Source organism: Puntigrus tetrazona, chromosome 16 (assembly GCF_018831695.1).
Source record: "Puntigrus tetrazona isolate hp1 chromosome 16, ASM1883169v1, whole genome shotgun sequence".
Taxonomy (NCBI): Eukaryota; Metazoa; Chordata; class Actinopteri; order Cypriniformes; family Cyprinidae; genus Puntigrus; species Puntigrus tetrazona.
Window position 1 is genome coordinate 9,118,458 of NC_056714.1, and position 27,340 is coordinate 9,145,797.

General features: G+C 39.2%; 3 protein-coding genes across 5 annotated transcripts; all 3 read left to right on the top strand.

Moving 5' to 3' along the window:
• Window positions 1–346: 346 nt before the first annotated feature.
• LOC122360028 (protein Bouncer-like) lies at window positions 347–1,464 on the top strand. Its single transcript, XM_043260317.1, has 3 exons — window positions 347–525; window positions 779–889; window positions 998–1,464. Exons 1-3 carry the CDS (start codon window positions 471–473, stop codon window positions 1,210–1,212), a joined length of 381 nt encoding a protein of 126 aa, XP_043116252.1. The 5' UTR covers window positions 347–470; the 3' UTR covers window positions 1,213–1,464.
• A 202-nt stretch (window positions 1,465–1,666) lies between these two features.
• On the top strand, window positions 1,667–5,128 carry LOC122360025 (nucleoporin SEH1-like). The gene is made up of 8 exons (XM_043260314.1): window positions 1,667–1,866; window positions 2,025–2,075; window positions 2,360–2,506; window positions 2,735–2,946; window positions 3,543–3,641; window positions 3,814–3,954; window positions 4,131–4,285; window positions 4,360–5,128. Exons 1-8 carry the CDS (start codon window positions 1,756–1,758, stop codon window positions 4,494–4,496), a joined length of 1,053 nt encoding a protein of 350 aa, XP_043116249.1. The 5' UTR covers window positions 1,667–1,755; the 3' UTR covers window positions 4,497–5,128.
• A 738-nt stretch (window positions 5,129–5,866) lies between these two features.
• Window positions 5,867–27,296, top strand: cep192 (centrosomal protein 192). 3 transcript variants are annotated; one of them, XM_043260304.1, is made up of 48 exons: window positions 5,867–6,055; window positions 6,852–7,067; window positions 8,257–8,367; window positions 8,608–8,759; window positions 8,923–8,984; window positions 9,635–9,779; window positions 10,783–10,895; window positions 10,986–11,060; window positions 11,207–11,356; window positions 11,448–11,601; window positions 11,707–11,915; window positions 12,226–12,345; window positions 12,422–12,821; window positions 12,931–13,083; window positions 13,413–13,477; window positions 13,614–13,832; window positions 14,279–14,420; window positions 14,508–14,599; window positions 14,713–15,802; window positions 15,942–16,059; window positions 16,254–16,413; window positions 17,274–17,985; window positions 18,076–18,224; window positions 18,463–18,693; window positions 18,808–18,933; window positions 19,305–19,448; window positions 19,526–19,589; window positions 19,791–19,930; window positions 20,046–20,138; window positions 20,324–20,442; window positions 20,572–20,757; window positions 20,842–20,932; window positions 21,108–21,287; window positions 21,363–21,623; window positions 21,704–21,825; window positions 22,192–22,301; window positions 22,381–22,543; window positions 22,620–22,801; window positions 22,910–23,033; window positions 23,151–23,256; window positions 23,960–24,167; window positions 24,265–24,341; window positions 24,437–24,532; window positions 24,623–24,742; window positions 24,921–25,030; window positions 25,131–25,260; window positions 26,298–26,356; window positions 26,699–27,296. In XM_043260304.1, the coding sequence occupies exons 2-48, from the start codon at window positions 6,883–6,885 to the stop codon at window positions 26,829–26,831; spliced, it is 8,151 nt and encodes a 2,716-aa protein (XP_043116239.1). In that variant the 5' UTR covers window positions 5,867–6,055; window positions 6,852–6,882; the 3' UTR covers window positions 26,832–27,296. The 3 variants fall into 3 exon arrangements, with proteins under 3 accessions (XP_043116239.1, XP_043116240.1, XP_043116241.1); XM_043260305.1 differs by having other exon boundaries at window positions 22,632–22,801; XM_043260306.1 differs by lacking the exon at window positions 26,298–26,356.
• The last annotated feature ends 44 nt before the right edge of the window (window positions 27,297–27,340 follow it).

Here is a 27,340-nt window from a genome sequence, read left to right on the forward strand (position 1 = left end):
TTTATAAGGCAGAATGATTAATAAGTACGTGGAAGCAAACGAAAAAGATTTGTTCAAATTAAAGATTCAGTTACACAGATTCGTTCACAAATTAAACTAATGCCAAGAAAAAAAATGTTGAAAAGATCTTAACGTCATTTTAATTTTATTGATATTGGTTTTTTTTATGGTTGTCGTTTGGCGTGATTAAATAAATGCATCACAGAGTGCATATTGTCAATTTAAATCATTTGATTGCGCCGATGCGTTTGAAAGTGCACGTGATGTGTTTTTTTTCTTGCGCCGCACGTGCCAAACAGCTGCTTCTTATGAATGGCTAATAAGATGATGCCTTTATCCCCCCTCGCACCTTATCATGCATTATGCAACAATCCCCATTGTGTAGACTGGTTGTCTGTTTGGTAGTGCGTCCAGCTCGAGTTGTTTCTTTCATGTTTATGGTCTGATCTACTTTTAAAACCCACTTAAACATGAGGGGAAATATCTTCATTGCCTTTGCGTTGGTGATGTCTTTGTTTTATTTGGGTAAGTCCGTCATTTCCGTGGAATCTGAGAAGTAGCATGCTATACTTTTTTTCATTATAACATTGTGTTTGTTAACTTTGTTTTCATACTACTGACTTTTTAAGCAGGATCATACCAGTGTGATTTAAGTCCATTTGTATCTCCAGTATGAGTGAATGATGGCTTAAATGGCATTTGAAAATACCATTGATTTTATTAAAACCAATGTACACGTTAGAGAATAATACAGTTTTTAATTGTCCTTTGCTGACAGGACAAACACTCAAGTGCTTTCGGTGTGAGCTTGGATTCTGGAACCTGTGTTACACTACCAAGACGAACTGCAGTGATAATGAATTGTGTTATGTGGGAATTGGTAAAGCAGGTAAATGCGCTTCTGAGGGTGTTTTTCTCGTTTCATGGCTAAACCATCTACCTTTTTTTTTTTTTTTGGTCACCTCCGCAAATAATCCTTTTCCCTGTGCTTTTTCAGCTTCTGTTCTAGATATAAAGGTGATGGGTTGCCTTCCCACGGAGGAGTGCAACAAGACAACATCTGTAGAGTTCCTTGCCAATAAGACCTTGTACACCTTGAAGACCACCTGTTGCGAGGAAGACTTCTGCAACGCTGGTCCTTCTATTCAGTTGTCCCTTGCTCCTCTTTTGCTCACCGTGCTTCTCATTGCCGAGATGATGAGTGTGTTTTGATTTTTCTAAATCGTAATCGTTACAAGGGATCGAAGGCTCTTCATGTTTGCACTGTTCACATCCCCCTTTTCCTGTTTTACTGTTGCGTTGAATGATCTAATGCGGCTGCCTTTTATATAGCAGAGCACATTTTGGATGCTCTTTTTCTAGCTAGTTGATCGTTCATCAAAACGAGTAATGATTGATGACGTTCTGTTATTTTCTTAACAACACAAACAAGTTTTACTGGTCAATAAATGCAAATGATAAAGACTCATGGTTTGTTTCTTGTGTAGTCGTTGTTGCGAGCAATGGAGGGCGCTGTTTGAATGCAAATGGAGGCGGCTCTTACTGCGCATGCGCAGAGTCCCGCCGATCTTTACCTCAACCTCTAAAAGCGTTAATCCGGTCTCTTATTATAGAGATCTGGGGCACGTGCTTTCCACGTCCAACGTGATTGGACCGTTTGCAACCTCGCGCTTAAAAAAAAAGTAGGGAAGTGCACAAGTTCGTGTTTACTTCCCGCGTGCCGTTTATCAAAAAGCGTCGATAATAAAAAGCAGGATGTTTGTCGCGCGCAGCATCGCTGCCGATCATAAAGATCTGATCCACGATGTTTCTTATGATTTTCATGGGCGGAGAATGGCGACTTGCTCCAGCGACCAAAGCATTAAGGTAAAAGGTTTATCATCCCATGGCCTGCTAAGAGTTTTTTTCCCCCCAGCGTCTGCAATATGTATGCTTGCTTAAGCATGCGATATAAAATTAAAAAAAATACGTGAATATGACCAAGTGTGCATTTTTTTTTCTTCTTCTTCTCCCCTCTCTCTTAGGTGTGGGATAAGGGTGATAATGGAGAATGGAATTGCACAGCCAGCTGGAAAGTAGGTCTTCCGTAATAAAGTTTGAAAACGAGAAGATTTGGCATAATTACAGCTATACTAAGAACGTTATAATATCACAGGGTCTTTTTAAAAGGTCATGTTGGGCAGTGGCTCAATCCCTCTTTAAACAGACGTGTAAAAATCATTGGAGAACTTTTATTCGATCTCAACATGTAGTTCTGTCGTTAAGAAGCTTTAGAATTGGATTTTAATTGTCGTGAACTGGTGTAGACTATGTTGGTCATCATAATCGGGTGTATTTGGGGTACACTTGTGTTTTGTAGACTCACAGTGGCTCGGTTTGGAGAGTGACTTGGGCCCATCCAGAGTTTGGACAAGTGTTGGCGTCCTGTTCCTTTGATCGTACTGCCATAGTATGGGAGGAGATTGTTGGAGAGTCTAATGACAAACAACGAGGACAAAGCCACTGGGTGAGCATGTGCATTTGCCCTAAATGAGTTGGATTTGATTAATGTTCATTCAGGAGGCTTAATAAGCGTGGCTACGATGCTAAGTGCATTTCTGTGTCTTCTGAGTCTTATGCTGCGCTGCATATATTTGACAGTGTACTGTATGTATTGCACAGAAATCAATAATACCCTTGCATAGCTTTTGTGCGTTACAACAGTCGCCGTTTGTCTCCCTTGTTTTCACATCAGATAAAGAGAACCACACTTGTGGACAGTCGGACATCTGTGACCGACGTGAAGTTTGCCCCGAAGCACATGGGATTGATGCTGACCACGTGTTCTGCAGACGGGGTGGTGCGAATCTACGAGGCCCCTGATGTGATGAACCTGAGCCAGTGGTCCCTGCAGCATGAGATCTCGTCCAAACTCTCCTGCTCCTGCATCTCCTGGAACCCCTCCAGGTGAGAATTCACAAATGATCTAGAAATATGTGAGAGATTTTATATATATATATATATATATATATATATATATATATATATAAAAGCATGCTCACCTACACAGTTGTGGATTTGCTTTTACAGAGATGTACATTTTGTAACTTAATATATCCTGCATACATCTGAAAGTCTAAATAATAATTGAGAGGAATTTTGAAGTAGATTTTCTTACTAACTGCAAGTAGCACAGGTATTTTACATGCTTAAGGTCGGACACAATAGTTGTTAGAAAACATTTCCAAATCTCTTTTGACTTTTTCAGACCACCATTGTCTTGATAAAATCTAATAAATAAGTGCACCTGTTCGATTAATGAATTACTGCTGTCAATTAAAGTTTTCATTTGCAAACACACACACATATAAACATATATACATACATATATATATTTATTATATTATTATATTGTTTATTTATATCATTTCTAAATATGTCATATGTATAAAATAACATTATTCTGGAATACACAAGGGTACGCGTGTGTGTACACTTTTATTTCTGGTGTACTTTAATCATTTGACAGCACTAATAAAAATCTATATATTTTGTCTTCACAGTTCGCGAGCTCATGCACCTATGATTGCAGTGGGTAGCGATGACAGCAATGTAACATACGGCGGCAAAGTTCAGATTTATGAGTATAACGATGTTACAAGGTTTGTCTTCAGTTCCCTTTATCCTTTTTAATAGGCTAGTTCACAGTCGTCCGGGGGGGGGGGCATCAAAAGTTTAGACATTCGGAGTTCGGGAGAAAAATATCATTGTTACGCTAAATTAAGAAATGTCTTTCACGCAATATTTTTACTCACTTTATTTTGATGGTCGTAGGAAATATGCCAAAGCAGAGACACTGATGACCGTTACAGATGCTGTACATGATATTGCGTTTGCTCCAAATCTGGGACGCTCTTTCCATGTACTTGCTATTGCAACCAAAGATGTGCGCATCTTCAAACTGGTTCCACTTCGGTGAGCAGAACGAAGCAAAATGTATATTACAGTAAAATGGGGTTAATTGTTTAGAGTTGCCGTGCACGCTTCTGTACTGCATGCTCCTTGTACATCACTGCATCTAAAATTGAAATGATATTATCTTTATTATACTATTCAATAATTGGCTGAATTTGCTCGCTGCTTTTTGACAGAAAGGACAGCTCTTCTTCAGCACCCACTAAATTTGAGGTGCAGGTGCTGGCTCAGTTTGACAGTCATAACTCTCAGGTGTGGCGGGTCAGTTGGAACATCACCAGCACGCTTCTGGCTTCCTCTGGTGATGATGGCTGTGTGAGACTCTGGAAAGGTGAGGGTTTGTAATGTCAGTTATCAAAAAATGCTCCTACAAATGTGGTATTAATTTATTATTTACTTCGCTAGCAAACTACATGGACAATTGGAAGTGTACGGGCATTCTAAAGGGAGATGGTAGTCCGGTATCTGGTCAGCCTGCTCTGACCGGCGTTCTGGGATCTGCTGCTGCGCCGAGTTCTCTAAACGGGGCCACTGGAAGGTGATGGGACCACCCTGATGAAATCTGGAGCTGAGCACTTCTTTGATGCTGGACTTCACACTGAGACCAACTGATTGTGCTTGCTGGACATACTGGCACTTACCATGGGTCCATTATTATTATTATAAACTGCCTTTAAGGAATGTTCTTTAACTTCTTTTGAATCTAAAGAATTGTTTTAGTTTGGATAAAGACTGTGGAAAAATACATGGCCTTTTTGCCCATTTTTGTGCTTTGAAATGGATGTTTTGATCACGAAAAGACACTGTATCTATATTGAAGTACATGTTGTATTTTAATTGTTCTTTGACATTAAGGGAAAAAGGCATTCCAAAGCTGCAAAATATATTGGTCTAATTTACTTCACTCCTATGTTATTGAATGAGAATCATGAATGTTAATGTATAAGGAGCTGGTATATATGAAATATTCAGAAATATTTGAGCTTGTTTTTTTTTTTTCCCTTTTGCATTTCTCCTCTATTAGTAAAATAGGCTATAACGGTAGTATAATCCTTGCTGGGTTACTTTTGATAGATGATCTGATTTACATGCACCATCGTACATGAATTACATGTATGGTTTCTGTGAAGGAAAAAGGGAAGTTATATTAAATGCAATGGTGTTAAACACTTCATCTTTGAGTTTTTTTTCATTTCTTGAATTGTAGAAGTAATGGATTGAATATATATATATTTTTTTATATATATATAAAATCTGACTGGCCCTGAATTTTTATTTTATATATATAATTTTTTTATTTTTTATTTTTTACCACTACAGTCTGGTAGTGGATGGTGTTTATGTTTTGAACATATGTGTTTTCAGTGTTTCGATAAGCAATTTTTTCTACAATTCTTGTATTTGTTATTCTGCATATATTGTCCTGCATTCGTATATGGTCTTAAATCAGAAAAAAATTATTTCTAGTCTAAATTTTATCCAACAGTCCAAATGTGCTGCTAGATGAAACGAATGTTCGGTTAGCAACTGTCATGTAGGGATCCCACAGCTGCTAGACTCAGCTGCTCTGTGGATCATATTTCACGATCTCGTAGTTTATATGGGACGTCATTTGTAATTGCGAAAATTATAATTAATAATTTAAAACATTACAAATGATAGTGAGATCTATAGAACCAGTTAAAGTACTCATGCATTTCATGCATTTTTATCTGCTGTAACTGCTGACATTGAAGTATGCATAACGCCATTTAGAACCAATTTATGTAAACTTTTCAACAAACAGCTTCTTCATTCAAAACACACAACAGCGTGATTGACACATGATTTCGCCACTCTTTGAAAGTAGCCCAAAAGGATTGTCCAATAAAATTTGCCGTTATGTCGAAGTCCCGCCCACGCAAAGAGAAACCTAGAGGCGGGATTCTCCCGTAATGGCTTCACCTCATCTTTACACTTCGACAAACTCTTTATCAAAAGCGGGCAGGCCGCTGTAATTGTAACGATTTTTAGCATTACACGGATTATCGGCGCTGTGTTTGCATGAAGTAGTTGAATGAACTACGTTTATAAAGGCACAAGTGCCGCTTTTCACCTCATGGTAAGTTGTCTTCGAAACAGATTCTTCTCAGCTGTTGCAAATCTTTTTCAGAGTTGTTGTCACTCTTTAGTTTTCAACCAAATCCTGGCCAAAAAAAGGGTAAGCCCGAGCTATGAGAATGGTCGTTTTTTTGTTTAAGTGATATTTTAAGTGTTACTTTCGTCTTTGTGTAACTGTTTAATTTGTGTGGTTGAAATGTTTGTATCTTGGCCTCGATTGAGTCAACGTTAGTCTCCATTTAACGGCGTTCATTAGAGTTAAACAGCCTTTAACCTTATTTCTTTAGTTTTTATTCAGTCCACCGAAAAGGACTGTTATTCTTTTATCGGAAGCGTGCTTTAGAGGTTATTGTGCAGTTAAAGTTGTTGGTTATTGAACTGAAATAAGCTAGTCTGCTAATTACAAACGTCAGATGAAAGAAGCTAATTCTAGAGAAAAAGGCAGTAACTTAAAGTTCACGAGGTTGCTAAATGTCGCTTTTTAGTCAAAATGTGCTTTTAATTTTTTTTTTTTCGTAACGAAGCCAAATGCAACAGGGACTAGATGCCATATCAACAGTTTTCAGCTCTGTATAACAGCATGAGTTGTATATGTTTGATCTGACATTGTCCAAGACAAATAATATTGTCCAGCTTTGTATTAATTTGACTTGATGCAGACGTTTAAAGATTCATGGCAGTCTACCATGTCCAGTAAACACACAAGTACAGTATGACAGTGTAATTTATCACCGGTTTCCTATAGGAACTCATGATGTGGGCTGTTCACTCTTCTGTGTTTTTTTTGTTTTTAATAGATCACTCCTCATGCGGTAAAGCCGTGTGTCAATGAGTCACACAGACATGGAGAACTTCCAAAACATTGAGGATGAGCCGTTCCCTAGCTTCCTTTCAAACGCCTCGCTGGGCAGTAGCGGCCGCACCACTCTCGGCAACGTGACACTGGGGTCTACACTCGGGGTGCCCATGGCCGCCTCCACCGTGGCTAAAATTAGACCTCCAGTAGACAACAGGTGGGAGACTCCAGCTTGTAATCTCATGAATATATTATGACTGCGTGTCTGTCCTAACTAAAGAATTTTGACTTCCTTGGCTTCTTTGAAAATGATCTTTTCATCTCATTTGGTCATTTGGCATAAAAACCCTTGTCAGATCAACAAAATAGCCCGAATGTTATCCCCAACTACTCAAACACCGCTGTCTGAACAAAGAACGTCATGTTGTTGACTTTGAGTTCCCATCATGAATAAATTATGCATTTACAGTTATAGTATTATTGCATTTTGCTGACTTCTTTTAACCTTTTTTCTTTTGTTGCTTTATCATTATTGTTAGTCATTAGTTGCACTGTGATGTAAAGAACTTTTATGTGTTCCCTTAACAAAACTGCTGACGTACATCGTAACAGACGAGGTTTGGTCGACCAAATTTGTATTAGTCGCAAAAAAAAAAAAAAACACGTACAGGAGAAGTCACGCAGTCTGTTAATAATAGATTGATCTATGGTAATACAGTACATGCTTGCGCTGTAGTGTCTTTGTGGAGCGTGCAGAGTAGTGCACTCAGTGCAGGACAGATGGAGGCTAGAGCACTTCACTACTGCTTACTGGCCAATTGTGGTCATACAGATGAGTAATAGATCTTTCTGATCTGTAAAGTGTGTAACACACACTTTTGTAAAATAATAATGAAAGCAAACAGGATGTGTTTTCCGCCCTAGTAACATCCCAAAGTTTATTGTAATGAGAGGCTTGCTGCAAGTAACATTTAGTGAAGGTTTGATCACCCATTTGCTTAAATCAGCCTAAAAGCTGTGTTCATCAAAACAAAGATTGACCGTAACATGACCCTAAAAGTGTATCTTTGATTATGTCTGGACTTCTAAGGAACTGTGCAAAATCCTCAAATGCTCAAATTTATGAGAATTTAAAATGGGCACAGCCTCTGTTGGACCACTTAAAACAGGCCCAAGACCTCTTTTAAAGAGGGAGAACATTTTTTTTTTAATGCAAGTTGTTGGTCAAAACACTGGTGTTTCATTTTATTGATTGATTGGTTGGTTAGAAAGTTTGAGATTAGTCAACCTTTTCAGTTTCATGACTGTTCAGGGCACACATGCTTTACTTGTATTGTCGGTTTAACTGAAGTATTATATTGTTTGGTGTGTTTTTTCTTTTTTTTTTTTTTTTTTTTTTAAAACAGACTAACTGATGTCCAAGCATCATATCTAGAGGATGGACAATTTTCACTAATGCATTCCCAGGGGTCAGATGGAGACAGGGAGAAATTTGTTCTCAGCCTGAAAGAAGATTTGTAAGTGTTTGTGTAGCAGTTGTTACTTAAAATGAATGGCTTTGACAGAACTGCTAGTTTTTTTTTATTTTGTCTGCTATTACATCAAATAATTATTGTGTGTAATGTAAAGTAATGTTTGTGTGGCTATTTTGTCTCGTCTTCTTTCACTCAGTTATGTAGGTTTGCATTTTAACATTGTATCAGCCTTCAACCATATCTGGATTATTGAAAAAATGTTTTTTGTTTTTTTTTGTGTAGAGACAATGTAGGTGACTTCATTGCTGCCAATCGATTCTCTGACCTGCTGGTGAAGGTTAATTTAGATGAAACGGAGTCTGCTTCTGTTTCCAAAACATCTGAAGGGGTGGCAGCTTCTCTCGTGTCAGGTTCTGTTCCTCATCGGACTACTGGTATATAATCGGTTTTCTTTAGTTTCTATTTAATTGAAGGCTGCTTGTTGTTAATTGTATGGTAGAACAAAAGTGTCTTACTGAAAAATGCAAAATCATCAATTATTTACAAGATGGCAATTAATAAGCTGTATAAACTGAAAAATATATTGTCTCTCCTTAGATCTCTCAACTGGTCTTCTGTCATTCTCTCATATTGGAGACAAAGACACATTGGCAGCTCAGGTAATTTTTTTTTAATGTTTTATCATGTAAAGTCTGACATTAACATTCAGAAAAACGATATCATATTTATGTCCAGAAAGTAAGATAAAATTCTGCTAGCTTATCAATTACTGAGATATTTGTAACAGTGCACCAGACTACTTCCATAAAATGCATATAAATCAGTTTTTACATTCTGCTAGTAATAGGTATTAGTAATATGATAATTATTTTATAATAAAAGCTGTAAAGTTTTATTGTGGGGACGAAATGTATAATGTAAGGCAAAAAGTAAGTCAAACAGTATCGTATTTAATACTCACTTTTAACATTATTAAAAAAAAAATGGTCTATGAACTTTAAGGTAAATCCGAGTTGCTTAGGTCTAGTAAGTGCTTTAAAATTGCTTAAAAAATCCTACACTTCTTCATACATTTAGTTTAGAAATAATAAAGATTTCACAGTGAGAAGGTATGTGTATAAGAACCTGAAGATGGACATTTTTGGAATTGTACTAGACCTTTCACTTGCTAAAACTATTAATCAGCTTGTAGAAGGCATATAGTAAGATTGTGAACAACAGACTATCAGAAAAGGTTTTGATAATTTAGTGGCATTAGAAGTACATATAAAATATCATTTGGTAGGGTAAATTCTTTTGTCCTCCTTAGGCCACTGTTCTTCCAGTGATGATGGAGGAAGAGGAGGGTTCTGCCAGTGAAGGGACAGACAGTGAAAGGTGCAGTGGCAGCATCGCCAGCTTCCTGGCCAATGAGAAACTGATGTCTCTGGACAGCATGAACAGTGATATGACAGGTCGGTCACTTATTTTTTTTTAATAATAATAATAATAATAATAATAATATAATTCCAAATGGGGCTGGGCAATATGATGGAAATTTGCTGCTAATCAAAGAACTGGCTTTTCTGATGAGATGCGCACAAGTGTACATTGCGATATATTGCGCAGCCCTAGTTCCAAAAGAATAAGCTATAAACAGTCCCTACAGGATTTCGTGTGTGTGGGTAGTTGTTGTTTTTTTTTTTATTATTTTTTTTTTTTTTATCAAATTTACCAAATTAACTCAACTTTAAGTCACCTTTTTTATATAGTACTTTTAACAATTCAGATTGTGTCAAAGCACGTTACAGAACTAAGATCTTTTTTGCGATTATACTGGACTGAATATACTTATACTGAATATCTCATGAAAGTCTGCTTGGTAATAAATTCATAAATTCATGGCATGGCTGGTTCAGTCGACGGAAACACGAGACACATGGGCTTCTAACTTACTTGTGAAATGTTTGAGGGGCAAATCTCAGGTCAGTCTGAGCGCTCATGGCCGTAGGTTCACCTGCAGGCATCACTGATAAGTCGCTTCTTTTCGGTTGTGTCCTGCCGCGTCATACTTAAAGCCATCTCTGGCACGGTAAGCTGCTTTTGTTTCCTCTAATTCCACAGGTCTGTTTGTCTGAGTTTGTCTCTTGTGCAGTATATCTGGATATTATTTAGCCCAGTCCTTAACATTTATGTCCGAAGGCAGGTGAAAGAAAACACAGATCACTCGCAGCCACAAGTTGCTTCAAGTTAATTCAGTTAGATGATTATAATTTTAATGTTATGAGGTCTCTTATATTAATTTGCGATTGTTTTGTGGTTAAATGACAAATTATGCAGGATCGCAAAAGAATTTGACGTTTTGTTGATTTTTGTATTGTATTCAGCGATTGCAGAATCGATAAACTGGAGGGGCTGTATAAAGAATCAAAATAAACCAGGCAGTAATTTATTTTAATGAACTTTTTTTTTTTCTAGATGATGACATTGATGTGAACCAGCTCCATGATGAGGAACTGGATCTGTATTTCAATAAGCTGATGCCACCTGCAATGCAGAGAGGCCGAGTAGAAGGACAAGAAATCCCTGTTGTGAGTTCTCTATTGCTGTTTGTTTACCAAAGCTTTTTTTTTTTTTTTTTTTTTCTTTTTTTTTTTAAATGTGATCTGTTCCTGTTGTAGGAGTCACCTACCACTTCATATCAACCACTCTCCACTGAAACAGAAAGGAACAGACACCATCATGACTATGATCAAGTATGACTTTGAGAGTCCAAATGAAGTCCAAATGAACTTTTTAAAAATGTGTCTTATTAAAAAGAAAACATGTATTGTAGTCTCTTATCATTTCTGTGATCCATATTTTTTTTGCTAATGTTTGCTTTTACTGTCTCACTCCACAGAGGGACTTTCACATGCCTGATGTGCGTCTGGCAGCCACAGGTATGGATTCCTGTCCTGCAAGTGATGAAGAGGATACAGAGGATGAACTTGAAGCTTCACAGAACCAGGGCAGAGCAAGATTCCTCCTACCCAGCGCCTCCAGACAACCGGTAAGTCACAAGCTGCTTTCTGCTCTTGTTGCTTTTTTTTCTTTTTTTCTTTTAGCAATTCATTAAAACTGTGTTATTTCTATATGGTCAGGTTGGGGAGAGCCATCGGCTGCATTTTCGACCAGGTTTGGAAGGAGGAAGCTCTGATGATGAGCTACAGATGGGAGGTATGAACCCTGACACCAGGACAGGCATTGAGCACCGCCGCTCAGCAGAGGGACAGGTCATCAACTCACCTATTACTGGTAAAGGGGTGTTTATTAAATAAAATGGATTTTTACTTGGCATTTGATTTAAACATTTAGACTGGTAGGAGCCAAGTCCTCATCACTGGTTCTCGATGTCATCAGGTGATGGAGGAGGAGGAGACGGGAGCAGTGGCAGCGATGAGGAGGGAAATGATGGTGGCGTTTCTACCATTCCTTTGCCTCCCACCACAGTCCAGAGCACCTATGATATGCTTCGTGGTCTTGGCATCGTGGGTGCAAGTGGACAGATGGGAGATGACGATCAGCTTCAATCTTTGCTCAACAGATCAGGCATGATTATGCATGGCCAGGTAATGTTACTGTCATATGACAATTAATAATCAATGTAAAATGTAATGTTTGTAATGTTCCGCAAGAATATGCTGTTTGGATTTGGGCTAACTTGCTTTAAAATGGAAAGGGTAAATAGAAACAGGTTTAAATTAGACTTCAATCTTACTAAAAATCTCTCCAAAGCTTTGAGGTTAATTCAAGTGTTTTATTTTTTGTGTGTTCTATCATGTCCTAGCATAATTACACAAAGCACAGCACAATTATATATTGTATTTATTTGTTTGGTTTTTTTTTTTTTTTTTTTTCTTCTTTTTTCCTTCTCTTCAGATGGGTGACCGTGTTGGTCCAGTTGGCACAGGGGAGGCTGGTCATGCTACTGTGGCATCTGGATCTGCCATTCGATGCCCAGTTAATTGGAGCATGAGTCTGGATCGACAGGAGGCTCTTGTAAGTCTTTGTCCATATTTTGGTTTGCTGTAGCAAAAATGGTTGCTGTTACCCTTAACAGTTTTCTTCTTAACAGGATGCAATGGACAACACAGCAGAAGTTCACCTGGATTCTGTATACTTAAGGGCAGGTGCTGGTCATAACCCACAGGACGTATCTTCTGCAGTCAGCCCCTTCCTTCACAGCACCCAGAGCAGTTTTCACCTCTCTCAGATACTTCAGGAATCGCATAATAAAACTGAACAAGGGATCGACCAGGGCCACACTGTAGATCTCGGTGCTTTGGGTTTTCGTGGTGGTCCTTGCGGAGATTCTCCAGTCCTCAATGATCAACAGAGCACCAACAGTAAAGATGATCAACCTGGAGAGTCTCTGGATGCCAGGTACCTTTGCCAGAGCTTTGATGAGAATCACGAGGAACATAATGATATTTGGAATCACCAGCCAGACAATGTGGAGCTTCTGTCACAGCAAGGTAAATCAATTTCTGTATTGTGGTGTCAGTGGGTTTCTCTGACATTTGAAGTATTAAAAGTAGTATTTGTATTTTACAAATAAGAAACTAATGTTAAGTTTTTCCTTAGGCGCAAATGCCACTCATAGTGTGGTCTACCAGAATGAAGAGGGAAAGTGGGTCACTGATTTGGCCTATTACTCTTCCTTCGAAAAGGAAATGGAGGCCAATATGCCTGAGGAAGTTGCTGTGCAATTTCAGTCTGAAGATTTTCTTGCTGGAAGTAAGTGAAATGTTCTCACTCTTAATGAAATTTTTGGGTATGCTATTTCTCAATTGAATTAAACTCGTGCTGACTTTCTTCTGAAAAAATGAGCATTTTTTGAAAATTGTATTTATTCAATTTAATGAAAGTGAATGCAGAGTTAAAATGCTCTGCCTGTAGAGCTATAGAACATGTCACAAGCAATACAAATACATTTTAATTGTCTGGAAGTTATTTAGTTTCTCCTGTTGTGTTGTATGAGGAGTAAGTCGACCCCTTTTATTTAATGAGTTGTTGCAAATTTAATTCTATCATTGTTTTCATTGCACACGTTTTTATTCCCTTAGGCCAGGCTATGGATAAGATAATTGAGGATCAGGAGGAGTTTGAAAAGGAGCACCGGTTTATGCAGGTATGACTGGTTCCCAGGTATTTTGAGTTCAACCAACATAGATCCTAGAACCTAGAATTGTATTGTACACACATGCTCTTGGATATGTTTCATCAAACTAAAAATGTGATTTTTTTTTTCTTTTGACTTATGGTAGGAAGAGCAGATTCAAGCTGTTAATATGAGTGAAGTGCTGGGAGACACCTCTTGGAAAATCCCGAGTAGTAGCAACATCCTCATGAGGGCCTCCCAGGTCTCCTCTGAACTTGAGCCTGAGAATCAAAGTTATCTGCGTATTTCACTGGGGGAGTTTTTTCAGAGGCGCTCTGAAGCTCTGGGGTGCCTTGGGAACAGTGAAGAGGACTATGTTAAAAGGGTGAGGACTAGATATCTTTAAGATAACATCCTCCTTGAAATCTAACTTTAAAGTTGTCTTATTTGGAGCACTCTGTATGGTGCACAAATTAATCTAGCCATGTAAAGTGCACTTGTGACCTGATTACAGTTGCAAAACCGTTCCTTGAGATCACTTCCCATGATATATATGAACTCAATGTGATTGTTTTGAATGCAGTGCAAGTCAATGCTGTTATCATATGTTAACAGTCTTTCCATCAGAAATGTACCTTAAATGGCGTGTTAAAAGGTGTTTGTTGTTTTTGGCTGGTCAGTATGGTTAGCTCAAACCTGCCCAAACACAGGATATTTCTAGCAATTTTCAAAACATTGATTAGCTGTTTCAGATGTTTAGCTCTTATAATAGATACAGGTAGCGTTTTACAAGCAAACCTAAATGACTTATTTAACCATTGATTTATTTAGCCATCTTTTGGATACTTCATTACATCACCTGAGAAGAGGGAACCTGTTGCGTTACTTCGGCCCTCAGATTTGGTTTCCAGAGGAAGCTCTATCAACATTGAGACAATTCCGCAAAGTGATGCTGATGAGACACTTAATCCAGGTGCGTTTGACATACTCGTATTAGTTATTTATTTAATAATTGTTTTTTTCTTAAGTTATTTTTGATGTCCTTTTATGTGAACCACAGATGATCTAGATAAGACTCTTGAGCCTAACACAGCTGAAGCCACACATGAGAATAATGTGCAACCACAAAGAACTGAGGAACAGTTTTCCCAGGTATTGATAACCATTTAGCTTTGCACTTTTACTAAGCTTTAAAAAAAATAAAATAAAATTATATATATATGGCAGCAGTGTTGACCCCTTTTTTTTTGGTCTTATTTGATTAGATCTCTGCACAGTATAGTCATAAGGAGAGTTCTGGCCATTCTGAATCACCCAACTCCAGCAATCTTCTGCTCAGCATCAGTACAATTGCATCTGCGATTGCTGATGCCTCCATCAGCTCAGATCCAGCACAACTTGCTGCCATGATCATGGAGCTGTCCAAACGGAGCCGCTCTAAAAGCCGTCAGCAAGTAGCGGAAGAGTCGATTATGAGTCCTGATTCTTTAGCAGCCGTAAATCATAATAGTCTGCTTGAGAACCTGCAGAAGACCACATCAGTGGGTGATCTTAGTACTCCTGACATGGAGAAATATCTAAAGAGGGCTGAGGTCTCAGGTAGCGACAGTGATGGATCCACCTCACAGTCCTGCTTAGACATCCTCACTTTGGCTGATAGCTTGGCCATTTCTAACAAGCTGACTCAACAGCAGTTGGCTCCCCTCGAAAATGGATCAGTCGGTAAAAATGAAGAGCGTTCCCTTATGGAAAAGCAAGCAGTAGGAAAAAATGCATCTAAACAAACAGAAGGTACTTATGTTGCGTCACCAAATCCAAGGTCAGATATCAAACGAAGTGCAATTCCTCGACCTAAGTCGAGCAGTTTACCCATTACCGCTGCTACAGCGCATCCAGCCAAAAGATCTTTGGGTTCTGGGCAGTCGTCATCATCTTCCGCATCCTTTAAATCAAAGCCTGTTGATTTCAAGTCTGGCACTGAGAAAAACAAAAATGACTATCGTGCTACACCTTCCACCAATAAAAATGTCCCTGAATCCAAGATCAAAATTGGAACGGCTCGACCACAAATGGTCAACACTTCCAGCACAGGTAACCGCCGCTCTCTGAAAGGTGAAGGGTCCATGTCAACTCCTGCTTTTGCCCCGAAGACCTCACCTGTCCTTCGCTGTTCAGAAGCATCATCGTTAAAGACCTCCCCAAACAAACCGAAGACAACAGGAGGCCGGACAGACAAACCTGACATTAACCAGGCACGATCACCCAGAAGCCCTAATGTTACCCAGTCAGTTTTAAAAGAGAAAATTGTAGCTGTTGATCGTCAGGATTCCCTGCCAACAACAAAGGAAACATTTGGTATGTCTTTTTCTTTTTAAACAAAAATTCAGCAGTATAACAAATTTAGTATGTTAAAAATCAGCATTTAATGTGCTTTAACATCAAGCAAGTTCCAAAATTTATGGACATCAATGTCATTTACTACATTTTATTGAAGGCTCACCTGAGAGCAACGCCCCTGGTGTTGTGGAGGTCACCCATTGTAATTTCAGACCATCTACTTCCCCTCTTACCCACTCCAGTCCAAGCCAGACCTCCATTCCAAGTGGATATGGGTAAAAATCTAACAGAATTGCATATTACCTTTTTCTGGTGTAAGCCACTTTTATTTGTAAGGAGGGGAGATAAGTTTATATTTTTGTTTAAATTATGATTATTATTATTAATCAATCATACGTTATCTTTTGTGGTTCAGTGCATGGATAAATAATGGCCTGATTTTGCACTTATCCTTGCGTTTTGGAAATAGAGAGATGTCCCCGTGTTCCCCTAGTAGTGGAAAGGCTCAGAGGAGTCCTGCTGGTGACCCAGTTTCCCCTCAGTCCCATTGTTCAAGCCCATCTCTCAGCAGACTGACTTATCTCTCAATTAATGAGAACACTTGCATGCCCACCCCTGATCACCATAAGGTGAGTGCTAAACCCCATTTTAGCTTTATGTGGATTACAGTTTAAACCATTTAGCTATTTATGAAGGAAATTTATTACTGTTTTTCAAAAGCCTGATATTTTATATTTGGTGAATAAAACAAAATCCCTCCCACAACCCCATAACGTGATTTCTATGAAGAGTGACATCTAACCATTTAATGCACATGGTTTGGGTTCACCCGAAAAATTATATTAGCCTGTCTTTTACTAGTCTTCAAAGCATCCTATGTGACTTTCTTCTTTCAGACCACTCCAATCAGAGATATATTAAAAATGGTTTTGGTGCAAGCATCCATAACATGGCTCTGTGGGGTGAAATAAAGGCCATATCCATGTGATTTTGTAAGATAAATATTACGATTTTTAAATGTTATAAACACTTTTTTGTACTTCCACTGACTTATTACGTTAAATGATTAGTGACGAGCTTGGAGAGAGAACAGAACAAGAAATGCTGGTAATGAAATGGAAGCACATACCAAGAATTTGTAAAGAAAAATAACAGGATTTCGATAAAAGCAAAGAAGAGACTAGTTTTCCTTCGCTATAGTAAGGAAACATTGTTTCCCTTACCTCCTGTGCTGTAGTTATATAAGCAACATTTTCCTTGACTTTAAGAATAAGCAGAACTATTTTAACTAATTGGAAAAGCTAAATAATCCATCCTATCCTACTAAATAATCAGTGACCAATTAGACTAATAGATTATCAAAAAAATCATTTGTTGCAGCACTATTTGAAGTCCATGTTGCTTGATATTGATATTTTGATATTGATTATAGTATTCATTTACTATATGGTTGGAATGTGAAGATGAATCTCTTTTTATTATCCTTCAGAAAAACGCATCGATGGCTCTAAGCACCACTATAATTAGAGCCAGTCCAACTCCCCCAGTGGAACCGTTTGATAATGGAAATATTCTGAGTTCTTCAAAGAGTCCAGAGCCTCTTTGCCACTCTGAAATTCCAGGCCTCAATAAAAAGACCTTTGACATGGGCCCACGTAGCCAAAGTGACTTCCACAAAGATCATGGAAATGAATACCCTAAGGGCAACCACCAATCTGATCCTGGACCGAGATTGTACCCCCAAGCGGATTCTGGGTACTCAAGCAAGCTGAACATTCAGCATTCATCTGGGACAGCCACAGAACAGACACACCAAGTCTTGCCTCATGTCTTGGGGTCTGGATCTTGTTTTGGGGCTGCGGATGACTTGACATATGGGTCAGTACCCAGCTATACCTCACAAGGTGCCCTGACAAACATTCCCAACCTCCTCACAGGGCGTTCCCTCTTTAGTTCCCAACTGGCACAGCAGTATCTGAGCTCAGACGGCCCTCTACATGCTCCTTCCTATCAGGTTGGAGGGCCATCTGGTTTGTATGGAGCAGTACCTGCAGCTAACCCATCTATGGGACACATGCATGTGCCTGGGCATACAAGCCTTCAGTCTGGTTACCTGAACTCCGGTCAACAGCATCCACCTCAGTATACAGTCAGCAAGAGCTATGGGCAGCCAAATGTTGGGTCATGGGCAGACCTTAGAAGTAAGTGTAAAAATGTTCAGGTATTATAAAGACATTGGTTGTATAAAGGTATAAATTGGTGGTATAATTTTATTTTATTTTTTTCTTCAGCTCAAGTGATGGTTCCAAATGAGCTGAAGTTTCCCAGTTCTTGCTGTGTGGGAATTGCCTCTCAGACGTCCCTCAACATCTTCAACCCCTCTGAGCGCTGGCAACAAGTTTCAATCTCCATCACAAGCCTTTCAATTGATGGAGAGAAGGTTTGAAAACTGTCAGATGTAGTCTAGATCAGTGCTTCTCAACAATCTGGCCTCAGCACTCAAGTTTATTTGAATTTTATTTAAAATGATACAAAACAAGCTTCAAAGTATGTGCACAACCAAAAATCTTAATCTTATTTCACTTGCAGTCGAAAAGATTGAGAACCACATCTTAATTCATTCCACTTTGGTGTTTCGTGTGCAGCATTATTTTATTATTATTGCCATTTCATTACAGGTGGACTCGCTTCCATTCCAGTGGTTGATAGTGAAGAATAAGACCATAATTGGACCCAAATGTACAGAAGAACAGAAGGTTTTGTTTATAGCACCAAGGGTTGGACTGTATCAGTATACTCTCAGTGTGTCATCCTGGCCTGCGTCTGCAGAGTCCGAGACTATGGCGCATGCAGAAGTCTTTGCTAAGAAAGTGGTGCTAATCGCTGTGGCTGAGAACCCTTTGATCGAGGTTAGAGATTCCCGATTGCCAGTTTCAGAGAGCTAGAACAACATTACTTTAAGAAGTTATATTTAATTATGTGCAGAAATAGAGCTTTTACTTTTCTTTCTTTTTAATAAATAGATTAATGTGGGAAAGACAGGCTGTCTGGACTTCGGGGACATGCCGGGGGGCAGTACCAAGGCCCTGCCGCTCAAACTGGTCAACAGGACTCACGCCACTGTGCCTATTCGGCTAGTTATCAGTGCGGTTAGTGAGATCTGTCCATTTGTATTTAAAAAATGTGTTGAACATTAGATCCGTGTGATGTATTTCAGTAAAACTTTATTTGGATAGTCCACTTTAGACATTCTGCTAACACTAAATAACTTTGCAAGTACATGTCAACTAGCAGACATTAGGGCATTAGCTTAATATATCTTAATATCTTTTAACACTAGTTCACAATTATGTACAAAGATGTGCACCCATGAGAATTAGTTGACGTGCAGTTGCTAAGTTACTTAAGGTTACTGTAGAATGCCTGTATTTCTTTGTGTATGAGACTTTTGACTGAAATCTTAGACCTTATCCAATGATATTTTGAACGCTTTCAAGGACAAAAGTTCTGTCTCCAACAGAATGCATCAGCATGGCATTGTTTTGGCTTCTCTAAGAGCCCAGTTGCCATGACCATGGATGGTTCCCTTCATACTGGCTCAAGTATGACCTCCCTTTCAACTTCATCAGTTATAAACCATGTGCTGCATGCCAGTTATGCAGAGGTGAATTTTTCTATAATTTACTTTCTGATTTGACGGCAGTTTTGACTGTTTAAACACACATTTTATTCTTTCTTCAGAATCAGGAAAGCTTCTTGGTGTGGGTTAATTTCAGTGCACCGCAGAAGTACATTTCAAGTTCAGGTATGCATGTTAGCACTGATACAGGCTGAACATTTGTTAGTTCGTGTATTTTTTTTTTTTTTTTAATAATATGAGATACTGTTCTAGTTGTAAATATATTTTTACCCTTTTTAGTGAAGTATAGTTACCCCTCCTCTCTATATGGTAAAATGAAATGACTGAGCTTGATTTTGCTGTTTTGTTTTTGTTTTTTTGCTGCAGGTGAGCTGGGCCCAGCTGATGAATACAGTGCACGGGTGGATATTGAGGTGGACAGTCCAGGCCCCAGTCATGTGATTCAGAGTGTAGCCCTGAGGGCAAGGTCAGGCACTCCCAGAGTGCATGCACCCAAAGAACTACAGGTATTGGATAAAAAGCTAAGGGTGTCTTGTAGCAGCATGTTTTAAGAGTATGAAATGACTTAAATTTAAAAAAAAAAAACGTCGCTTATTTGCTTCCTGAAAAATATCTGTACAGACGGTGTGTCTTCATGCTCCTTTGGGGCAGACAGCCAAGCAGACACTTCCTTTAAAGAATGCAGGCAACATTGATGTTCTGCTCAGACTAAAGGTACCTAAACAGGAGTTTTACTTTATAACACAATACTTTGTGTTTGGTACATTTGAATATAAATAGTCTAGAATGTGCCTTGCTTCAGCTCCAGAGTTTAAAATCTATATGACTTAGCCATAAAGACAAGTAGTAAATCCACAGCAAAGGCTATTTCTTTTATTTATTTATTTTTTTATAAATAGAGTACTGATGGAGACAGCAGCTTCACTGTGAGGCCAGAGGAACTAACTCTGAAAGCTGGAGAGGAGCAGGGTGTAGTGGTCTCCTTCACTGCTCAGGACAAACGGAAACTCAGGGAGAGGCATGTTCACTCATGGATTGATTCAACAGATTCTACTTTTTGTTCCTAGAACTAAACCCTTTGAGTTCCTCCACTGCGAAAATGCTATACTTTTTGAGTAACATTTAATTTTGTTTTTTTTTTCCTCAGCATGTTGACGATTTTAGTTCTCCCCAGCGGACCTCAGTATGAGGTGATGCTGAAAGGAGAAGCGGTCCAAGGAGTTTCTGGGAAAGGAGTATCTCCACCTGCTGTGTTGTCACAGGCTGAGGTCCCACCCATCCTCTCCAACAAACAGTTCATGGCTTGGGGAGGGGTTACCCTGGGCAGAGCAGTGTGAGTTTACATAGTTTCTCGCAGTTTCTATGGCTATCATTCATAAAAGCATCATCTAAGTCTAATTCACTTTTGTGTTTATAGGCAACAAAAACTGGTGCTGAGGAACAATTCACCCACTACATCACAGCAACTCCGACTGCTCATTAGGGGCCAAGACCAAGACTGTTTCCAGGTAAGCTAACGCATTGAGAAATGTACTTTTTGGATACTTGACATCTATAATATATTTAGCTCCCAAGGAAACATGATGGTGAAAGAACATTCAAATTGATTTCGTAGAGCCAATGACTGTTATATGCCGTTAATGCTTTCTCCCACTTGTCTGTTTCTGTGACATAACCCTGCAGCTGCAGAGCTCATTCGGCCCAGATGAGCGACTGACACGTAACAGAGAGCTGTCAATCAAACCCAAAGAGGATGTGACCGTTCATCTGCTCTTTGCTCCCACCCGCGTTGCATCCATGCTGGCCAAACTGGAGATCAAGCAGTCTGCTGCACGTGCCTCCCAGCCTGGGGTCAAGTTCACAGTGAGTTAATGAACCTTTATAAACAGCAATATTGGTGTAAACGCTTGGTGTTACATTAAAGCCTGGTGTTTTCAGATCCCTCTGTCAGGCTATGGCGGCACGAGTAATGTGATCCTGGAGGACTTGAGGAAGCGTTCCGAAGGCTACGTGGCCACGCTGAGTGGAGTACAGGCAGGCCGTGTCAGTAAGCTCTGTGTGTGCGTGCGAAACACGGGTTCACGTGCTGCCTTCGTCAAAGCAGTACCCTACAGCAGTCTTCAGAATCGAGCCGTCATGGACTCAACTGTGATTAGCTTGTCCCCTTCACAGTTTGTCCTCAAAGAGCGAACACAGGAGGTGAGCATAATGCATGTTGCTTTTTGTTTTGTTTTTTAATGCTTTTATATGCTTGAAAGATTTCAGTGCTGTTTCCGCAGGTGATCACAATAGCGATGAAGGCTTCACGCAGAGAGCAGGCTCTCTGTCAGTCTGGTGCAGCTCTTCTTGCCACTGTCTGCCTCTTCTGTGGAGACGAGGTCTCTCGACAGCAGTTCAGGAAGTCAGTGGAAGTTCTCAGTTGTAACATTTTAGTGTTAAAATAGGAAGGAAAAAATTTTTTTGATAAAATTCTGTGAATATATTTACATGTAAACATAATAAATATACACAGTACACATTGTTCACACAATTTTTATTTTTGCTATTAATTGTTTTAAAAGCCCTCAATCTTTTCAATTAAAGTGTGAAAACCAAACAAAACATGCAAAGCCATGCATTTTACAGATTTTTAGAATTAACTTATTGGTATGATTCTCGCTTGGCTATAGATATGACCTCCCTGGTATTCTTATTAAATGTGAACTTAATCTGTAAGAGGACTGTTCAGTGGATTACACATTATCAGAATTTTTTTTTTTTCCCCAAGGTTACTACAATTCAAACCAGAAGCAGGGAATAAAGTGCTTTCTGAGAACAGCTTATTAAAAAGTATGCCCTTTGATGAAATGTTCCTCGGAGAAGAGCAGGTTCAGGAGGGTAAGATGGCAATAATTTGCTCAAAATGAATTGGTTTAATCAGTTAACTGACCTTGATAGTGGCTTTATTTATTTTCAGCCTATGATCTGCCTCAAAGGCCAAATGAAGCTCAGATCTTCTATGGCAACATGAGCAAAGTTATTCTGTCGCTATTCGGCACTATGGAATTGTCAGACTCTGGAGAGAGTGACCATATGGAGTCCGTCAGACCTTTACAGCGGCACACTTCTGAATCGGACAGGTAAATATCCTGGAACGACACACTGAACAGAAATGAAGGCTTTCAGATTCAACATGCTGATGAAGTTAATGTGTAGTTCTCCATGCAGCGGTTTGGGGTCGTCGGGCCGCTACATCAGTAACGTTTCCCTGGATGTGCTACCTGTCAAAGGTCCTCCATTAAGTTCATCAGAACCTGTGCTGAAACAAACAGAGCTGAACCTAGAGAACAGCTGGAGCATCAAGCCTGAACAGCTGGTTCTCACAGCACCCACTATCAGTAAGATACTGAAAATGACCTGAACCACTTGAGTAAATGTTGTTAATAGAAGTTATATGAACTTCCCCCTCCAAATGTTGGCGTTGTCTTCTGCTTGTTTGTTTGCAGACGGTGCAGCTGACACCAGGCATGTGCAGATACTGAACCGCTCAAACAGAGAGCTGATCTTTGAACTGTCCTGGCCGGCTCACTGCCTTACCATCACCCCACAACACGGAGTCATTGAGCCTCAGTACGAGACTTGCATATAAACGAGCATCAAGAAAAACCATGACCTCCCATTTTGTTTTAATTTTTAAATGAAAGTACATTAGCTTATATATGTTTACTTTTTCTTTTTTTTTCCCAGGAGCCACTTGCAAATCCTCATCAGTCCCAATCCTTCCCTTGCAACCAAATCATCCATGCTGCCCTGGAGTGGACAGATCTACGTACAGTGTGATAATCAACAGAAGGTATTAATTTCTGAGATTTGTGTGCTATATTTGACCAAAGGATTGTTTTTCAGGTTTGAGGCATACGGTTTCTAGTTCATAGCATGTTAATGAATTTATAATTACACACAATGCATGACAGTGAGTTAATAAGACACTACACATTAGATCAAGTAGAGACACAGGACATCGCACAGGAATGGAAGGTATCACCCCATTAACACGTGTAGCAAATATAATATACTGGGTCACCCCTTCCCCTCACTAATATTTTAAAGCTGTTGTTTTTTTTTGTCTTTTGCTTGCTCTGTTGCTTTCAAATTGCTCCTGAATTATTTAAGCTAAGGTTCCTGGCTAGAAATGGGGCAAAAGTCATAGTAAAGATTTAAGTATTTCTATTTTTATTTTTTTTTTTCTCAAGGAAAGTATCACAGGTTCCAAAAAATACTAAGTAGCACAAATTGAATATAAATCAGCATATTAGAATAATTTCTAAAGGATTACGTGACACTAAAAGCTGGAATAAGGACTGGTGAAAATTCAGTGCTGCATTACAGAAATAGTTTTAATCAAAAATAGATTATGGTATATTACAATTGGAAATTTAATATTATTTCACTGTTACTGTTGTAATTTTGATAAATGAAATAAAATCTTGATGAGCACAAGAGACTCCATTTTAATAAAAACATTTTTTAACGCCCATCCTTGTCTTTCTCTGAAGTCCATTAAAGTTCAGATCCGGCAGGATCTGGCTATGGATGTTTCTGCCACTAGCTGCACCATGGAGCGCTCTTTATGCCCACTGCCACCTCAGGCTGAGACCCCTACTGTACCAGGACAGAAACCTCAGAGCAGCAGCACCCAGTCTCAGGTTGAGATCAAGAACAGAACACTGGTCTTCACTCCCACTGCCTCTGGAGAGTCATCGGGTAAGTACAGAACCTGTTTTATTTGTACAGTAACAACATTTAAATTTTGGGAAGGGGTCGTTTAATAACATTCTGAAACCTTGTTTTCGTTGTGCAGAATGTTCTCTGGAGGTGGAGAATCACGGAGAAGAGGTCAGATGGTACCTCTCATCATTTGCTCCTCCATATGTGAAGGTGTGTGTGGTGTTGGTATTTCCGAAAGGATTTTGAAAGCTTTCATTCCTGAGCGATTTATTGATTTTTAACTTGACTGTTGTCGGTTGGATCAGGGCGTGGATAGCAGTGGAGATGTGTATCGTGCCACATATTCTGCCTTCAGATGTGAGAAGGTATCTGGGACTCTGGGGATTAAAGAGAGGTTGCAGGTATGGAAGTGTCAAGCAGCATCTTGTCTCTGACGGATTTAATATTTTCTTTCAAAGGATTTATTATGTTTCTGTTTTGTTTTCTAAAAGGTTCCGTTCACTTTCCTTCCTCGTGACCGGGGGGATTATGCACAGTTTTGGGATTTGGAGTGTCACCCAACAGCCAAACCTCAACTCAAGAGCCGTGCTCGCTTCCAGTTGTGTGGCACTGTAAGTCTACTTCTACTTTTTTCATAGCTAGGCTAAAGTAATCTATTAATTTGCATACAAACATTCACTATTCGCTAACAGTTCAGTTTCTGTCACGAATGCGCAAAGTGACGAATGCAAATGGAGGAGTGGTGGTAACGGGCAGTTCCCTGTTGAGTGTATGGATTCATGTGTGCAGGGCGTAAGAGCAGGAGAAGCATTCAGTGTTAAAGAAAACTGCTCATTGGTGAAAACGGAAGCCACTGTGAAGAACAGGAAGAGACTGGATTCTGCAGGCTCCAAGACTGGGTAAGGGTTGCGTTCCTGTTACAAATCTGACCTATAGAGGACTTCTTTCACTGCTAGACTGTCATGGGCATATTTTGCTGTTTATTTCTAATTCATTCAGACCTTCAACCGAAACCCAAAAGAGGGGCGTGTATGCACCACAAAGTCTGTACACGTTTCCTGCCACACGAGTGGGCGCCGCCGGCACACTGAAGGTTAACTTCAGAAATAACTCCTCCAACACACACGAGGTGAGAGCGCACAAGACACAAAATAAACACAAGCCAGACTTTATAGTCGTTTAAAAAATATTTATATAAAATCAGTAGTTTGCCTATAAATAAAAAAAATTATTATATTTAAGCCCTGTTCACACTAGTGAGTTTTTGTTTTAAAGTACACAACCATAAATGCATGTCACATGACCACTCGTGCAGGTACAAGACTGAGCATGAGGTAACTGATGCAGAGTGAATACGGGCAACATCATTGTGTTCAAAAGTTTCTGTTTTTGTGCGTTTTTCACTGAAACGCAAACCTGGAGTTTTCAAACTTAAACCGGGTCTGCAGCATTTTTGAACGTCTCTGTAACACTGCAGTAGTGTAAACAACAGGCATATCCATAGCAAAAGATGAGCTGTACAATGAAACCACACGCGTGCAAACAATGTTAGATGTAGATGAGCGTTTATTTTTGTTTTTTTACATCCGAATAGTTTTGGATAAATTTAGCATTACATCACTTGCTCACCAATGGATCCACTGTAGTGAATGGGTGCCGTCAGAATGAGTTCAGCTGATTAAAAACATCACAATTCCCTAGTAGTCCAGAAATTGTCTTCAATTTCATCTGATTCAGGAGACAAATATGCAGAGATCAAGCACTGTTTACAAACACAAACAGTCCAAAACGGATGTAAACAAATGTTTACATCAACGTATCAATTATGGACTAGCTGTTTTTAAACTCTCATTGTGATGGCACCCATTCCAGAGGATCTGTTAGTAAGCGTTGTGATGCAATTTCTTTATTTTTATTTTATCCATTGTCATGAAGAAACTAATTTTTCTACATCTCTGATGGCTTGAGGTTGAGTATATCTTTTAAGAAATGTACGCTTTTGGGTGAGCTGTGCCTTTAAGAGGTCACAGAGCAACCATTGAAATATAAAATCGCTTCAAGTCAGTCACTAAATGGTCATTGCATGCTGATGTGTGGAGTGTCATTACTGCTTCTCCTAAATGTCTGGCATGAAACTTAATTTGAGGTTTTCTAATTGACTTGCAGCTAAAATTCATAAGTCCTAAAGAGCCTTTCCACATCAAGCATTCGAATTATTCTCTAAGGTGAGTTACATTCTCTGTTGCTTACTCTTTCTCTAGTAGTAGACAGTCTTGCCGTTAAAGTAGAGATTTTTCCTTCCTGCTGCCAATGCCTGATGTGAAGGCTCTGATTCAGAGCTCGGTCACAGGTCAGGTGTGTGTGTGTGTGTGTGGCACAAAATGCATTTTACTCTATGCATGTATTGCATACTACATTTGTGGTATTTTTTTGTTTAATCTTCAACTACTTCCAATGTTTTGTTATGTGTAGTAGATTAGCTGGCCAGAGACTGTGCTAGTGTGTTTTGTTTTTTTTTTTTTTTGGGGGGGGGCCTGTACAATAACTTTGTTCATGTGCTTTCCCAGATCACAACACTACATCAACCTTCCTGTTCAGTTCGTGCCGGCCGCTGCAGGCCAGTTTTCCGGCACTCTACTCGTACAGACGGACACGGGCGCTAAACTGGCTGTAGAGCTCAGCGGAGAAGCCTTGCCGTGAAGACCCACTCAACGCTGCAGGACAGAGCTAATAATGCAGAGATAGTACTTGAACTTTTCTTTCATCCAAATGCTTTGCAAAAGAATGTCTGACTTTTGTGTTTTTCACCACTTTAATGTTTTGTGATTGTTGACGGCTATCATCATATAGTTGTGGCCTTTAGGATAAGCACCATACAATATGGATATTATATATCCAGAATCACAATTTTGGTATTTTGCCCTAGTTTATCACTTCTGTATCACTGATGTCAGACATCCGTTTGTCATTTTCTAGGATTTAACTGTTAATACGAGCTCACTTGTTGATAGTGTTATCACATAATGAATATTAAATTTTAAGGAAAGATCACCTTTAGTTGAAAATTGCACATGCTTTATACAGCGTAAAAACTGTTGTTTTTCATTCTTTCTTTGTCTATGTATTTATTTTAAATCAGTTGATAAATAAAAAAGTTAAATTTTACTTACTGCCAAGTTGCATTTGTGTTCTGCAAATTTGCATCTTAC

Excerpts from the sequence above, each read along its gene's own strand:
- LOC122360028 (XM_043260317.1), top strand. The coding sequence starts at position 471 with ATGAGGGGAAATATCTTCATTGCCTTTGCGTTGGTGATGTCTTTGTTT. Across the intron at positions 526-778 it reads GATGTCTTTGTTTTATTTGG|GACAAACACTCAAGTGCTTT; the intron begins GTAAGTCCGTCA and ends CTTTGCTGACAG. Across the intron at positions 890-997 it reads TGTGGGAATTGGTAAAGCAG|CTTCTGTTCTAGATATAAAG; the intron begins GTAAATGCGCTT and ends GTGCTTTTTCAG.
- LOC122360025 (XM_043260314.1), top strand. The coding sequence starts at position 1,756 with ATGTTTGTCGCGCGCAGCATCGCTGCCGATCATAAAGATCTGATCCAC. Across the intron at positions 2,076-2,359 it reads ATTGCACAGCCAGCTGGAAA|ACTCACAGTGGCTCGGTTTG; the intron begins GTAGGTCTTCCG and ends TGTGTTTTGTAG. Across the intron at positions 4,286-4,359 it reads CTGTGTGAGACTCTGGAAAG|CAAACTACATGGACAATTGG; the intron begins GTGAGGGTTTGT and ends TTACTTCGCTAG.
- cep192 (XM_043260304.1), top strand. The coding sequence starts at position 6,883 with ATGAGTCACACAGACATGGAGAACTTCCAAAACATTGAGGATGAGCCG. Across the intron at positions 16,060-16,253 it reads TCCATTCCAAGTGGATATGG|AGAGATGTCCCCGTGTTCCC; the intron begins GTAAAAATCTAA and ends TTTTGGAAATAG. Across the intron at positions 25,261-26,297 it reads ACTCCTCCAACACACACGAG|CTAAAATTCATAAGTCCTAA; the intron begins GTGAGAGCGCAC and ends ATTGACTTGCAG.